This window comes from Microcaecilia unicolor, chromosome 11 (genome assembly GCF_901765095.1).
Source record: "Microcaecilia unicolor chromosome 11, aMicUni1.1, whole genome shotgun sequence".
NCBI classification, from domain to species: Eukaryota; Metazoa; Chordata; class Amphibia; order Gymnophiona; family Siphonopidae; genus Microcaecilia; species Microcaecilia unicolor.
Window position 1 is genome coordinate 14,421,688 of NC_044041.1, and position 12,731 is coordinate 14,434,418.

Here is a 12,731-nt window from a genome sequence, read left to right on the forward strand (position 1 = left end):
AAGAAAACATTATGGCTTATTAATTTTCTTTCCTTTAGTCCCATCAGACCAGACCAGATAGTTGTGGGTTATGCCTGTCAACCAGCATATGGAAGCAGAGAACTGTTGTGAGCTCTTTCCAAAACGAATACTATGAAGACTAAGCCTTTCAGTATTTCAAGTTGCAATACTTGTGGAGTGGAGGAGTGGCCTAGTGGTTAGGGTGGTGGACTTTGGTCCTGAGGAACTGAGTTTGATTCCCGGCACAGGCAGCTCCTTGTGACTCTGGGCAAGTCACTTAACCCTCCGTTGCCCACCGCATTGAGCCTGCCATGAGTGGGAAAGCGCGGGGTACAAATGTAACAACAACAAAAAAAAAACAGCGATGAAATTCCGTTTTTCAAAAAGGAAAATTTTTGGATATTCATAAAGAAGTTAGAAAGGATGTAAAAATGTAAACATTATTACTTTTGCAGAAGAAACACAAAAGAATACAATGAGAAGAACACAATGTACCAGGGTGGGTGTCACAGGACGCCTAGTACCCATCTAGGGGGGATTAACCCTGTGGTCACCTAAAGAGTCTGCCCCAGCACTGCTCAGGCCCACTATTACCTGTGCACATGCTCTACTCTGGCATACCCATCCTCCCACCTGCTGGGTTACGCTTGCCTTTGGGTGAGTCTTCCACCCGCAACTTAATTCCCCAGTGGTTTCTAAGGCTACTGGGGCCACAATCCCAGGGGTCCCACAGTTCCCAGAAAGACCCACACACCAAAAGACAAACTGCCAGGATTCTTAGTCAGTCCAGGACAGCAGAGTCAATAAACTAATAGGTTTATTGTTACAGTAAAACTGTGAACGTTTGAAAAAAAACAAAAAACTAGGTAAATAAAAGTATAGCAAGCAATAACAGATAACCAAAGCAAGGATCAACATTAAAACTATCTAACACTTGTTACTAAATGGGTAGCACCTGGGGAGTTCAGGAAATATAGCTGCTCACTGAGCCTCCGTGAAGAGATCTTTCTATCTGAGACTAAAGATTACCTCACAGCTAGGAGGGAAAAAACTGTCACTTCTGTAGCAGCTTTACAAAAAAAAGACAGTCACTATCTGCTGGCCAAACAAGAGGAATGCATTCATAAAATAATTAATACAGTTCACAGGCTTAGAAATCCATTGTTTCGCAACAGTGGGTATAACTTGACTGTTCTTCAAGAGTGGGGAGAGGGGGTGCAAAACAGAAGGAGCACTTTTCCTAATGTCTTTCCCAAATTCAGTATGTGGAAAAAAGGCAGCAGACGGGGAGTCCCAGTCCTCTAGGTGGTGCAAGCATGGTCTTTTAGGAGCTGCGGTCTCAATCTTGGAACTGGGAGGCAAAAGACGTTTAGAAACTTGTGGTTTCTGTAGCCTCTTTCATAAAAATGCTTTATGAAGCAACAGTACAAATTCATTTACATGAATTCCCTGCTCCCAGGGGTTCACATTAAAGGCATATAGGGACTTCCATTGGTACTGAAATGCTGCCTGCATTAAGCTCTGCTAGGGATCTTACAAGACTGACCACCATAGAAGGAGTGGGAACAGAAGAATATAAAATGGCCTCATTCTACTACTACTACTACTACTACTTAACATTTCTAGAGCGCTACTAGGGTTACGCAGCGCTGTACAATTTAACAAAGAGAGACAGTCCCTGCTCAAAGAGCTTACAATCTGTGAGGGGAATGCAGCTTTGCATAGGCAGGAGAGCAGAAGTATCTTCTCAGGTCAACATCACCTCTGAAATAATTCTCTTGCCTCTCCACACTCACCTGAATTCCAGCAGTGCTTCAACCACTCCACTGGAGCCTCCATGGCGCTTGCATCTTTCACACCAACAAGTAGTTCTCTTTTTGCCATTGCCAACACTGACTAGGAACCCGGGCTGAAAACCCACAAGCTCCCTTGAGCAATCCTTGCACTTCTCCCCTTCCCCCGCAAGCAGAAACCAGCTTACCTTGATGAATAATATTCTTTCCGGCTACCTTGAATTCTCTTAATTCTCTTGAATTCTCTTGAATTCCATAGTAGGAGACACAAGGGATAAAGCCTTGTGCTCTAATCTCCTTCATAATTGTTCATAATGATTTTATTCTGCATACTGTGCACCAGTGATTTAGCAACTCAGCAAATCGCCACTATGCAACTTTTTTGCCAGTATCTCAGAAGGCTTTCTCATAATTATGATCACTATCCTCTGATACCTGTATTTGTGTAGTTTGACACCCATGAGAGCAGGTTCTCATTTTATTGTTTTACTAGCCGTTAAGCCCGTTAAAACGGGCGCGTATTGGAATGTTTTTTTTCCCAAGGCCCCCCTCCCGTTGCAGCTGCAAGGCCCCCTGCCATCCTCCTTCCCTGCCAGCTGCAAGGCCCCCTCTGTCCCTCCATCCCAGCTCCAAGGCTCCAGTCCTCCCCCCTTCCCAGCTGCAAGGCCCCCTGCCCGCCCTCCCTCCCAGTTCCAAGGCCCCAGGCCCTCCCCCCCAGCTCCCAAGGCCCCCTTCCCTCCCTCCCAGTTCCAAGGCCCCCTGCTCTCCCTCACAACTGTAAGGGGCCCCATTCCCTCCCTCCCAGTTCCAAGGCCCCTTGCACCCCCCCCCGTGCCTTCTTCCCAGCCAGCTGGAAGGCCCCCTTCAGTCCAGCCCTCCCAGCTCCAAGGCCCCCCCTCCTTCTGAGACCTCCCATGTCCCCTCCCCCCCCCAAGATAGCCGCTACCGCCCCTCCCCCCACCCCGGAGTCGCCCCCTCCCCCCCTTCACCCGGCCCGGGCCCTCTCTTCGTTATTCAACTTACAGCAGCGCCAAAACAGCAGCAAGCTGCAGCTCCCGTTGGCCTTCCTTCACTGCCTGTGCCTCGCCCTCGTGTGACGTCACGTCGGCGAGGGCGGGGCACAGGCAGGGAAGGAAGGCCGACGGGAGCTGAAGCTGAGCTGCTTGCTGCTGTTTCGGCGCTGCTGTAAGTTGAATAACGAAGAGAGGGCCCGGGCCGGGTGAAGGGGGGGTGGTGGCGACTCCGGGGGGGGGGGGCGGTAGCGGCTACCTTGGGGGGGGGGAGCGGTAGCGACGTCAGCGGTTCCCTCCCTCCCCTTCCGCGCAGTTTCCCTCTCTGTCCCGCCCCCCTCCCCCCGTCATCACGTCTTGACGCGGGGGCGGGACAGAGAGGGAAGTCTCTACTGCGCATTTGCAAGTGAGTACGGTCACTTGCCTTTTATATGTTTGATTACCTTATAATGTTATAATGAGAATTTTGTCTGTAAAAACTTATATACCATATAACTACTAAGTGGTTTCCATAAAAACACTCAATCAATAAAGTAATACCGCCACAAAAACAGAGTTTTCACACTTCTTATTACCTGAACATCCCGGAGAATGGCTGGCAAGCCTGTATCTTCCATGTAGCCCTGCCCTCCAAAGCATTCCAACCCCTCTGAGATAGTAGAAACTGCCTGTCAAACAGAAAGCATTACACTTCATACAGCCAAATCTTTCACCTGAAGATACAGCAATACTGCTACTATTCAAAGCCACCACTCTGTGACCAACAAGAAATGTGACAAGTGAAAAAGGATATGCCCTACAAATACAAGGCACTTAACCCTCCAAAGCTTAAGGTGCAAGCTTAGATTGTAAGCACTACGGATGGGGACAGGAAAATATCTACTGTACCCGGATGTAACCTGCCTTGAGCTACAACTGAAAAAGGCTTGAGATAAATCCTAAATCCCTCCCCCCCCCACCCCCATTGCCCACTGCTTATAATATGGCACAGCCCCCTTCAATTTTCATTCCTAATCTCCTGCCATACTTGTTTGCCAGTATAAAGTTTAGCGAGTGGAATCAGCAGGCGCAGGACGTGCTGGTCTTGTTCAGTTGTCATATTGGTTTCCTCTAATCCCAGCAGCTTCGCTGCCTCCATCAGCAAGAGAAACGCACCACGAGTCTGAACCTGTGTACAAAGACACAAAGAATGAAAAACACTGCCAAATACATATAAAACACCATTCTTATAGTCTGTAATAAACCACAAAAAGAGGAGAATTCACAAACACGTCTTGTAATTTTTTTTTATACCTTTCGAGTTAAAATGGATATTTCTTTCTGGCATTTTCCCTACTACTACTACTATTTAGCATTTCTATAGCGCTACAAGGCGTACGCAGCGCTGCACAAACATAGAAGACAGTCCCTGCTCAAAGAGCTTACAATCTAATAGACAAAAAAAAATAAAGTAAGCAAATCAAATCAATTAATGTGTACAGGAAGGAGGAGAGGAGAGTAGGTGGAGGCGAGTGGTTACAAGTCAAAAGCAATGTTAAAGAGGTGGGCTTTCAGTCTACATTTAAAGGTGGCCAAGGATGGGGCAAGACGTAGGGACTCAGGAAGTCTATTCCAGGCGTAGGGTGCAGCGAGACAGAAGGCGCGAAGTCTGGAGTTGGCAGTAGTGGAGAAGGGAACAGATAAGAAGGATTTATCCATGGAGCGCAGTGCACGGGAAGGGGTGTAGGGAAAGACGAGTGTGGAATGATACTGGGGAGCAGCAGAGTGAGTACATTTATAGGTTAGTAGAAGAAGTTTGAACAGGATGCGAAAACGGATAGGGAGCCAGTGAAGGGTCTTGAGGAGAGGGGTAGTATGAGTAAAGCGACCCTGGCGGAAGACGAGACGGGCAGCAGAGTTTTGAACCGATTGGAGAGGTGACTAAGTGGGAGGCCAGCAAGAAGCAGATTGCAGTAGTCTAAACGAGAGGTGACAAGGGTGTGGATGAGGGTTTTGGTAGAGTTCTTAACAACCAAAGTGGAGGACCATTCTTAAAGTACACAAAAGGGAAGCAGCTTCACTGAGGAAGCTTATAGAATGCCACAGTATTTCTCAGCTTTGCAGTCTATTGCTCCAGTTGTCTATTTCTAAAATGTTGATCGATATTTTCTGTTATCTATTGCCAGTGCGTATTTCCTAGTAAAAAAAGGTGCTGGTACTCAAATGCTAGGCCACTCTTCAGGGGTGGGGTAATCACTGAGGGACCCATCCCACAATAGCCAAGTCCCTTGCAACCGGTCACAGAATGTATGACAAGGCAGAACTGGTGTGTAGAGCCTCAGCTCTTTCATTAAAACTTGGGGGTCCATGGGTCAATTTTAGCACACAACAGAAAAGGTGCCGGTACTCAGTACCCCCAAGTACCCCCTCCAAAAAAAGCCCTGGCTATTTCCGAACTGAAGTAGTGTAACTCTCCAGTATTCTCTTGCCTCTTTGTAATACTCATAAGTGCTCCTGGCAGTGACATCATGGGCAATAGAGGTTCCCAAGGTTACCGCTCTATAAAATTTGCGTTGGTTGTCAAATGGTATATTAAGAAATGATCACACATGTAAGGCACCTAAAATGAAGGTTAAGAAATACAGTCAGTATGCTTTGCACATTCACGTATTAGATGACTGTAAGGACTTCAAGCCGTAACTGGGCATCTTGCAACTTGTAGGAGAACTTCAATCATGAAAAAATGCAAGGAACGAACTCCCTGTGCATAAATGGAGCACCATAATTGCTCTGCCAAGCTTGCACTAATATAATACGGGTTGTTAAGTCTTGCAATAAAAACGTCTTGTCGGTAGGGAAAACACTTGTCTTTCTAACTGCTAATACTGTGAATGCTTGCACTCATTTCTACTGTTCACTAGCATCGGGTTCTTACCTCCATGCGGGCCATGGTTTGCATGTGTAATGGATGATCCTTGATGAACTTCCCAAATGCAAAACGTTTACTTGCATACTCTCTTGCTAGATTAATCATCCTATGGGTATAAACCAAGTACATGTCATTTAGTTATAACATGCTGGCATATAACTTTTCTCTGCCACTGTTCCCACCCCCTACTAACTCTGTATCTCTTGTATTAGAATAGCAATGCATGAGATCCTGAACTCCAGACTCATCTGTGTTATGGAAGGGCTTTAAGTTTTACCTAGAACCTCACTGTAGGGGAATCCCAAGTTAGCCCTCCTCCCTTCCCAACTACTGAAAAGTTCCAATGATCCCCCGGTACATCTCTGCTGGGTGCGATGAACTGAACTATTCTTCCATGAGCTGACAGGAACCCAGTGCACAGAGGCTGATCCTTCAGGTGTTCACCTCCTCATGTTTGCAACAGCAAAGATGGTATTGTAAATCCGAGTTATAGTCAACATGTTAGCAATAGCAGCCACTCCACGTCCTTCATCTGAAATCTAAAGGAAGAAAATTTAAAAAGAGAGGTAAGGATACATGCAATACCCAGAAAGTAGCTGTGCTCTCTGAGTTCAAGCAGGATATCATCTTCTCACATGTGGGTGATGTCAGCTGATGGAGTCCTATGCAGGAACAGCTCTTGAGAGAACGCTCTGCTCTTGTGTACGCACCTTGCAGCCTACCGCTGTTCCGTGATAACTAGACATGTGCCATTTTCCCCGGTGCTCCCTGTCAATTCTTGTCTGGTTTAATGAAGGTGTTTTCTGCCAGTTCTGGTTTTTGTGTATGTCCTGTCACTGTCAGCCACTTTAGTTAGGAACATCTGAAAAACCTGTTTCCTTTCTTTTTTCAATGGCCTTCTTTTGGCCTCGGTAGTTCTAGGGCAGGGGTAGGCAATTCCACTCCTCGAGAGCCTCAGGTGGGTCAGGTTTTCAGGACATCCACAATGAATATGCAGGAGATCGATTTGCATGTACTGCCTCCTTGGTATGCAAATCTATCTCATACATATTCATTTTAGATGTCCTGAAAACCTGACCTGCGTGGGGCTCTCGAGGACTGGAATTGCCTACCCCTGTTCTAGGGCACCTAGTCAGGTATTTCTCAGGACACGTCCCAGGAAAAAATTTCCCTGTGACTTTAAGAAGTGCTCCCTGTGCAACAGGACCATATCCATAATGGAAACTCATTCTTGGTGCCTGCAATGCCTGGGGCCCTAATACATTTTTAGCTAGAGGGACATTTTCGATATGACACCTAAGTCCAACTTTGGCCGTTTTGCTCAAAACGTCCAAAATTCAAGTGGGGAATACAGCCATTTTCGAAACAGAAAAACGTCTATTTTATTTTTTCAAAATAGCTATGTTTTTGGTCCATTTTTGAAATAAAAAAACGTCCAAGTGAAAAACGCATAAAATCAAGCCATTGGGATATAGGAGGAGCCAGCATTCTTAGTAGACTGGTCACACAGACATCCCAGCAGAGCTGTGGGGCACCGTAGGGGGCACTGCAGTGGACTTCACATAAAAGGTCCCAGGTACACATATCACCGTTGCTCCTTTATATTATCTGCTGAGCATTCCAAAACCCACCAAAAAACCACTGCCCCCAACTGTACACCACTACAGTAGCCCTGATGGGTGAAGGGGGCACCTATATGTGGGTATAGTAGGTTTTTGGTGAGTTTGGGAGGGCTCACAGTTTCCACCATAAGTGTAACAGGTAGGGAGAGGTATGGGCCTGGGTCCATCAGTCTACAGTGCACTGCACCGACCACTAGACTACTCCAGGTACCTGCACGCTGCTCTAAAAGACCTGACTTAAACATCTGAGGCTGTCCTAGAGGTTGGTAAGTAATATTTTTATTCACATTTTTGGGGGGTAGGAGGGGGTCAGTGAACACTGAGGGACTACAGGGGGGGGTCATCTGGTCATGTAGGGCACCTTTTGTGCATTTGTTCTAAAGACAAGACTAGACCAAAACATTTAAGTTTCAGCCCTAGGCTCTGTGTGCCCTCTCTGGCACGCGTGCCATAGGTTCGCCATCACTGGCATAGATAAACGTCTGCAAAACATGTTTCAAAAATACTGATTTGGACGTTTTTGTGAGAAAAATGTCCAAATGCTGCTTTGTGCCACTTTTTAGACATTTTTCTCTTTCGAAAATGAGCCCCATAGTAAATTGTATAATAAACAAACATGATCCCTCACATTGCCTTCTGTGTTCACAACTGTCAAAAAGAGGTATCCATGGTTGTGAGAAGCAGTGCAAACAAATTTTTGGTGCTGATAAGTCTGGTCCATCTGCATAGGAAGCACCTGTCTCCGTGGTTCTTGGAGCTGCACTGAACATCAGGGATGCATTTGTTATCAAGAGTGTCTCAATCACTCTCGACCGAGCATCGACAGATGTAAATGGGACTGGTCATTGTCCAATCCCCTCTCAAGGAAGAGAGAGGATTCATCCCCATCAGCACTGAGGGACACAGATGCTAGGCAGAACTGACATCGAGCACCTTTAGAGGACAGCCCTAAGGCACTAAGATCACTGGTGTTCTTGAAGTGCATCTGATGTGAGGACCACTCATCCTCCATGGTACCTGTGGAGGGGGAGGGGGGGCATGACAGCCTCCATTGATACAAGACCTAGCTCCCAATACACCTCAAGTAAATTCAGGAGGACTGCAATGCCCCTGCTTTCATCTATGGCAGCTTTTATGGAGCAGCTCATGAACAAGTTTGAGGAATGGATGAAGCATTTCTTTTCTCAACACAAAGCTCTTGCTTTGTTAGCATTGATGTTGAAGCTCAAAATAATCAGGTACTCGAGAACCATTCACAGTCTGCAGAGGATGTATCAACACCAAAGCCTTGAAGAGGATTTGAATCAATGTCAACCACACCAGTGTCGAGTTCCAGTGTACTGGGAGAGGAACCTTCCTCAGCACTTCTTTACCAGTTTACCTAAGCTTCTGATGAATGTTATTCCCCTAATCAGTATCTCACCTCCTCCTACCTGTAATCTGAACAAAGACTTCTGTCTAACTTTGTCTAGTGCAGGAGTTCTCAACCTCATCCTTAGGACACATTCAGCCAGTCAGGTTTTCAGGCTACCCACAATGAATCTACACAAGATAGATTTGCATACAATGAAGGTAGTGCATGCAAATGTCTCTCATGCATTTCCATTGTGGATATCCTGAAAACCTGACTGCCTGGTGGGTATTTAGTACTGGGTTGAGAACCACTGCTCTAGTGGGAGGATCTGAAGAGTAAAGAACTATCTAAACAAAAGAATATATGTTTCTTTAACTGCCTACCCGAAATGCTTTGGCTCCATCCAGCAACAGTTCAGCTGTTGGCACCTGCCGTGTCCCCAGCTTGTCCTTTAGCTTCTGTACTTCAATGCCATTCAGTTTCCCTTCATTTTGAATCTTCAGACAGAAAAGTGACAGCCCTTTGGTCCCCTAGGAATAAGAAACAATACCAAATTTAAAGATGTCTGTGGAAGATTACTTGGCGGCGGAAACCGCAACTATTATTTGATAAGTTCCATTTGTCCCAATCATCTCCTAAAGGGATGCGCCCGTTTCTTAAACGGACGGTACTGCTAGGCAAGAAGGTCATTTTGAGTTTGTGGATCACACCAGATTGCCCATTACTGTCCCACTGGCGAGCGAGGATGATTTTTCTATGTTCTTTGGAACGTAGAGCAGTGGGTGACTTGGCCACGCCCAGAGGAGAGATCTTTTGCCAGACTTGGGCCCCATTTTGGGATTCCTTAATGGCGGTGGCACGGAGCAGGATATTAAATGCTTAAGACACTGTTAGATACGGCAACAGCGGCAGATGGGTGAGGAAGAGAGTTTGGGTAGGGATGTAGGGGTAAGTTAGGGGAGGGGGGTACAAGGGAAAGCAGATAAAGGACAGAACAAAGGTTGATGGTGTTGCCTTTTTGTGGTATTCGATGGACTCACAGGACATTTTAGTTTCTGTATCCTTGAGGTTCTTTACGGGTCAGGGTTGTTCACCATCAATAAAAATGATTGAAACATATTATAGAGGGGTGGATGGGGGATAAAATGATAAACGTTTTTGATGACGGAATGTATCAATTTGTTTTAATGTTTACTCTGGAAGCCATGTGTGTTCATACTGTCAGATGTACTTTCTTAAGAATTGTCATCAATAAAAATGTTCAACCATAAAGATGTCCGAGTCCAAAAGAGAAGGGCATTTCTCTCTTATGAATATAATATAGACTGAACACTAAGGAGACAATTTTCAGAAGGAGTTTCCATACACAAACAGGTGTTCTGTGAGCAGATGCCTTCTAAAACTCCTTCTGCCTCCCTCACACCCAACTGAAGCTGTGTAAGGGAAACTACGCATGCTGTCTGCTCCAGAGTTTTCACCTTGATACCAACAGGCCTGCAAGCTGGTTTTTAAAGTGCCTATGGACCTGCCAGTTCTATAGACAAACTTTGAACACTGCCTCAAGACAGTTTGATATAAGCTGTCCAGTTTCAGTTAAGAATATGAGAAAAATGACATTAATACCGAAATTGTTTTTGTAGTCACCAGAAATGTACTTTTATCATCATGAAACGCAATCTACCACATAGTGGATGACAGCAGATAATGATCAACTCACCGATTTAGTCTACCCAGTTATTCCAGTGTACATCATTAAGGTTATATACCAGCTGTCCAAGGCAGTTTTTGTCCTTTGTACTCTTCCATCTTGGGTTAATAAGAATACAAGATCCCCTCTCAGATAACACACTGCACTCCTTCCTCGTCATTCTAATCACAGAGCTTTGTGATAATCTAGATCTCTGTGACCTTCCTAGATGGTACCTGGCCACCTCAAACCTGATGTACCAACAGCCAGTCTCAGGGGAGCTAGAGGGTTTTTTTTTTTTTAGCTAATTGTAAATTGAACAAATCATCAATAATAATCACATCACATTACATAATAACACAGTAACACAGTAGATGACGGCAGATAAAGACCTGTACGGTCCATCCAATCTGCCCAACAAAACTCATATGTGCTACTTTTTATGTATACCTGACCTTGATTTATCCTTGCCATTTTCGGGCATAGACCGTAGAAGTCTGACCAGTACTTGCCCCGCCTCCCAACCACCGATGCTGCCACCCAATCTCCGCTAAGCTTCTGAGGATCCATTCCTTCTGAATAGGATTCCTTTATGTTTATCCCACACATTTTTGAATTCCGTTACTGTTTTCATCTCCACCACCTCCCGCGGGAGGGCATTCCAAGTATCAACCACCCTCTCTGTGAAAAAATACTTCCTAACATTTTTCTTGAGTCTGCCTCCCTTCAACCTCAATTCATGTCCTCTAGTTCTACCGCCTTTATATATAAACTAAAAATCAATGGCCTGGGTAGATGGTATATCTAAAATGGAACCTAGCACAATTCAAAATACAATTAAACAAATTCAACTGATACAGTAGAGGGAAAATTGAAAAACCTGTTAGATGTTACCCATGGCATACAAAACAGATCTTTCTTTAAGACCTCACCTTTAAAACTTCCAAAGATAAAATTCATTTATAACTAAGGCTCTACATAAATTGTAAAATGATGTCTAACAGTTATAGCAGACAAGATGAAGAAACTTTGTGAGAAACCGCTATCAACTCTTGTAGGAAACATCTAATTGTAAAGCCCTACTTAAATTGCAATTTTCTCTGAAACTGTGGATCCCACTGTATTAGGTTGCAATTTTAAGCCATTACCATTACTCATACCAAACTTTAATCTGAAATCCTCTCTATGGTCATAAAACAGAACCTATGCTCCAAAATAATGGTATGTTTGAACACACATTAGAACTGATTATCTCCCAGTTGGTGAGATGTCATATGTGTGTGCCCGATGCAAAGAGCTCCTAGCTCTTAGAGAACGTGTCCGTTCTCTTGAGGCTAGAGTAGCAGACTTGGTGGAGCTGAAGAAGACAGAGAGGTACATAGAGGAGACCTACAGGGATGTTGTAGAGACGTCCCACCTCCAGTCTGGTAGCCCTTGTGCTACCTTGGAGGAGGGAGGTCTCCTAGAAGGAGAGCATCACCCTGGTGAAGTAAGAAGTACTCCTGTAGCCAGGACCTGCCCACAAGGGGATGTACTATCCTCTCGCACCAAGGATATGTCTCCAAGTGCTGCTAGGGAGGGAAAGGTTAGGACAGCCGTTGTAGTTGGTGATTCGATCATTAGGCATATAGATAGCTGGGTGGCTGGTGGACGTGAGGATCGCCTGGTGACTTGCCTGCCTGGTGCAAAGGTGGTGGACCTCAAGTGTCACCTAGATAGGATTTTAGACAGTGCTGGGGAGGAGTCAGCTGTCTTGGTACATGTGGGTACCAATGACATAGGAAAATGTGGGAGAGAGGTTCTGGAAGCCAAATTTAGGCTCTTAGGTAGAAAGCTCAAATCCAGACCCTCTAGGGTAGTATTTTCTGAAATGCTACCTGTTCCACGTGCAGGGCCCAAGAGACAGGCAGAGCTCCGGAGTCTCAATGCGTGGATGAGACGATGGTGCAGGGAGGAGGGTTTTAGATTTGTTAGGAAATGGGCAACATTCTGGGGAAGGGGGAACCTATTCCAAAAGGATGGGCTCCACCTTAACCAGGGTGGACCAGGCTGCTGGCATCAGCATTTAAAAAGGAGATAGAGCAGCTTTTAAACTAGAAATGGGGGGAAGGCCGACAGTTGCTCAAAAGCGCATGGTTCGGGATAAGGTATCTTGCAAGGATACCTCACAAACAGGGAAGATAGGGTTTCTGGATAGTGAGGTTGCACAACAGACCGTGGTAGGCCAGGTGCCCTTAAATAAAACTAAAGATCAGACAAAAGATGGCAAATCAATAGTGTCAAGTACTAAGCATCATGCAAATAGGAACAACAAACATACTCTGAAATGTCTATACGCAAATGCTAGGAGTCTAAGA

At 45.4% G+C, this 12,731-nt stretch overlaps 1 protein-coding gene across 1 annotated transcript in view; it reads right to left on the bottom strand.

Moving 5' to 3' along the window:
• The window catches only part of LOC115479719 (acyl-CoA dehydrogenase family member 11-like), an 82,988-nt gene that overhangs the window by 30,884 nt on the left and 39,373 nt on the right, over positions 1-12,731 (bottom strand). The window contains exons 7-11 of the mRNA XM_030217860.1: positions 9,071-9,217; positions 6,156-6,250; positions 5,718-5,817; positions 3,831-3,971; positions 3,379-3,471 (exon numbers count right to left, since the gene is read on the bottom strand). Coding sequence (XP_030073720.1) covers positions 3,379-3,471; positions 3,831-3,971; positions 5,718-5,817; positions 6,156-6,250; positions 9,071-9,217 — 576 coding nt within the window. The remainder of the gene's footprint in view (positions 1-3,378; positions 3,472-3,830; positions 3,972-5,717; positions 5,818-6,155; positions 6,251-9,070; positions 9,218-12,731) is intronic.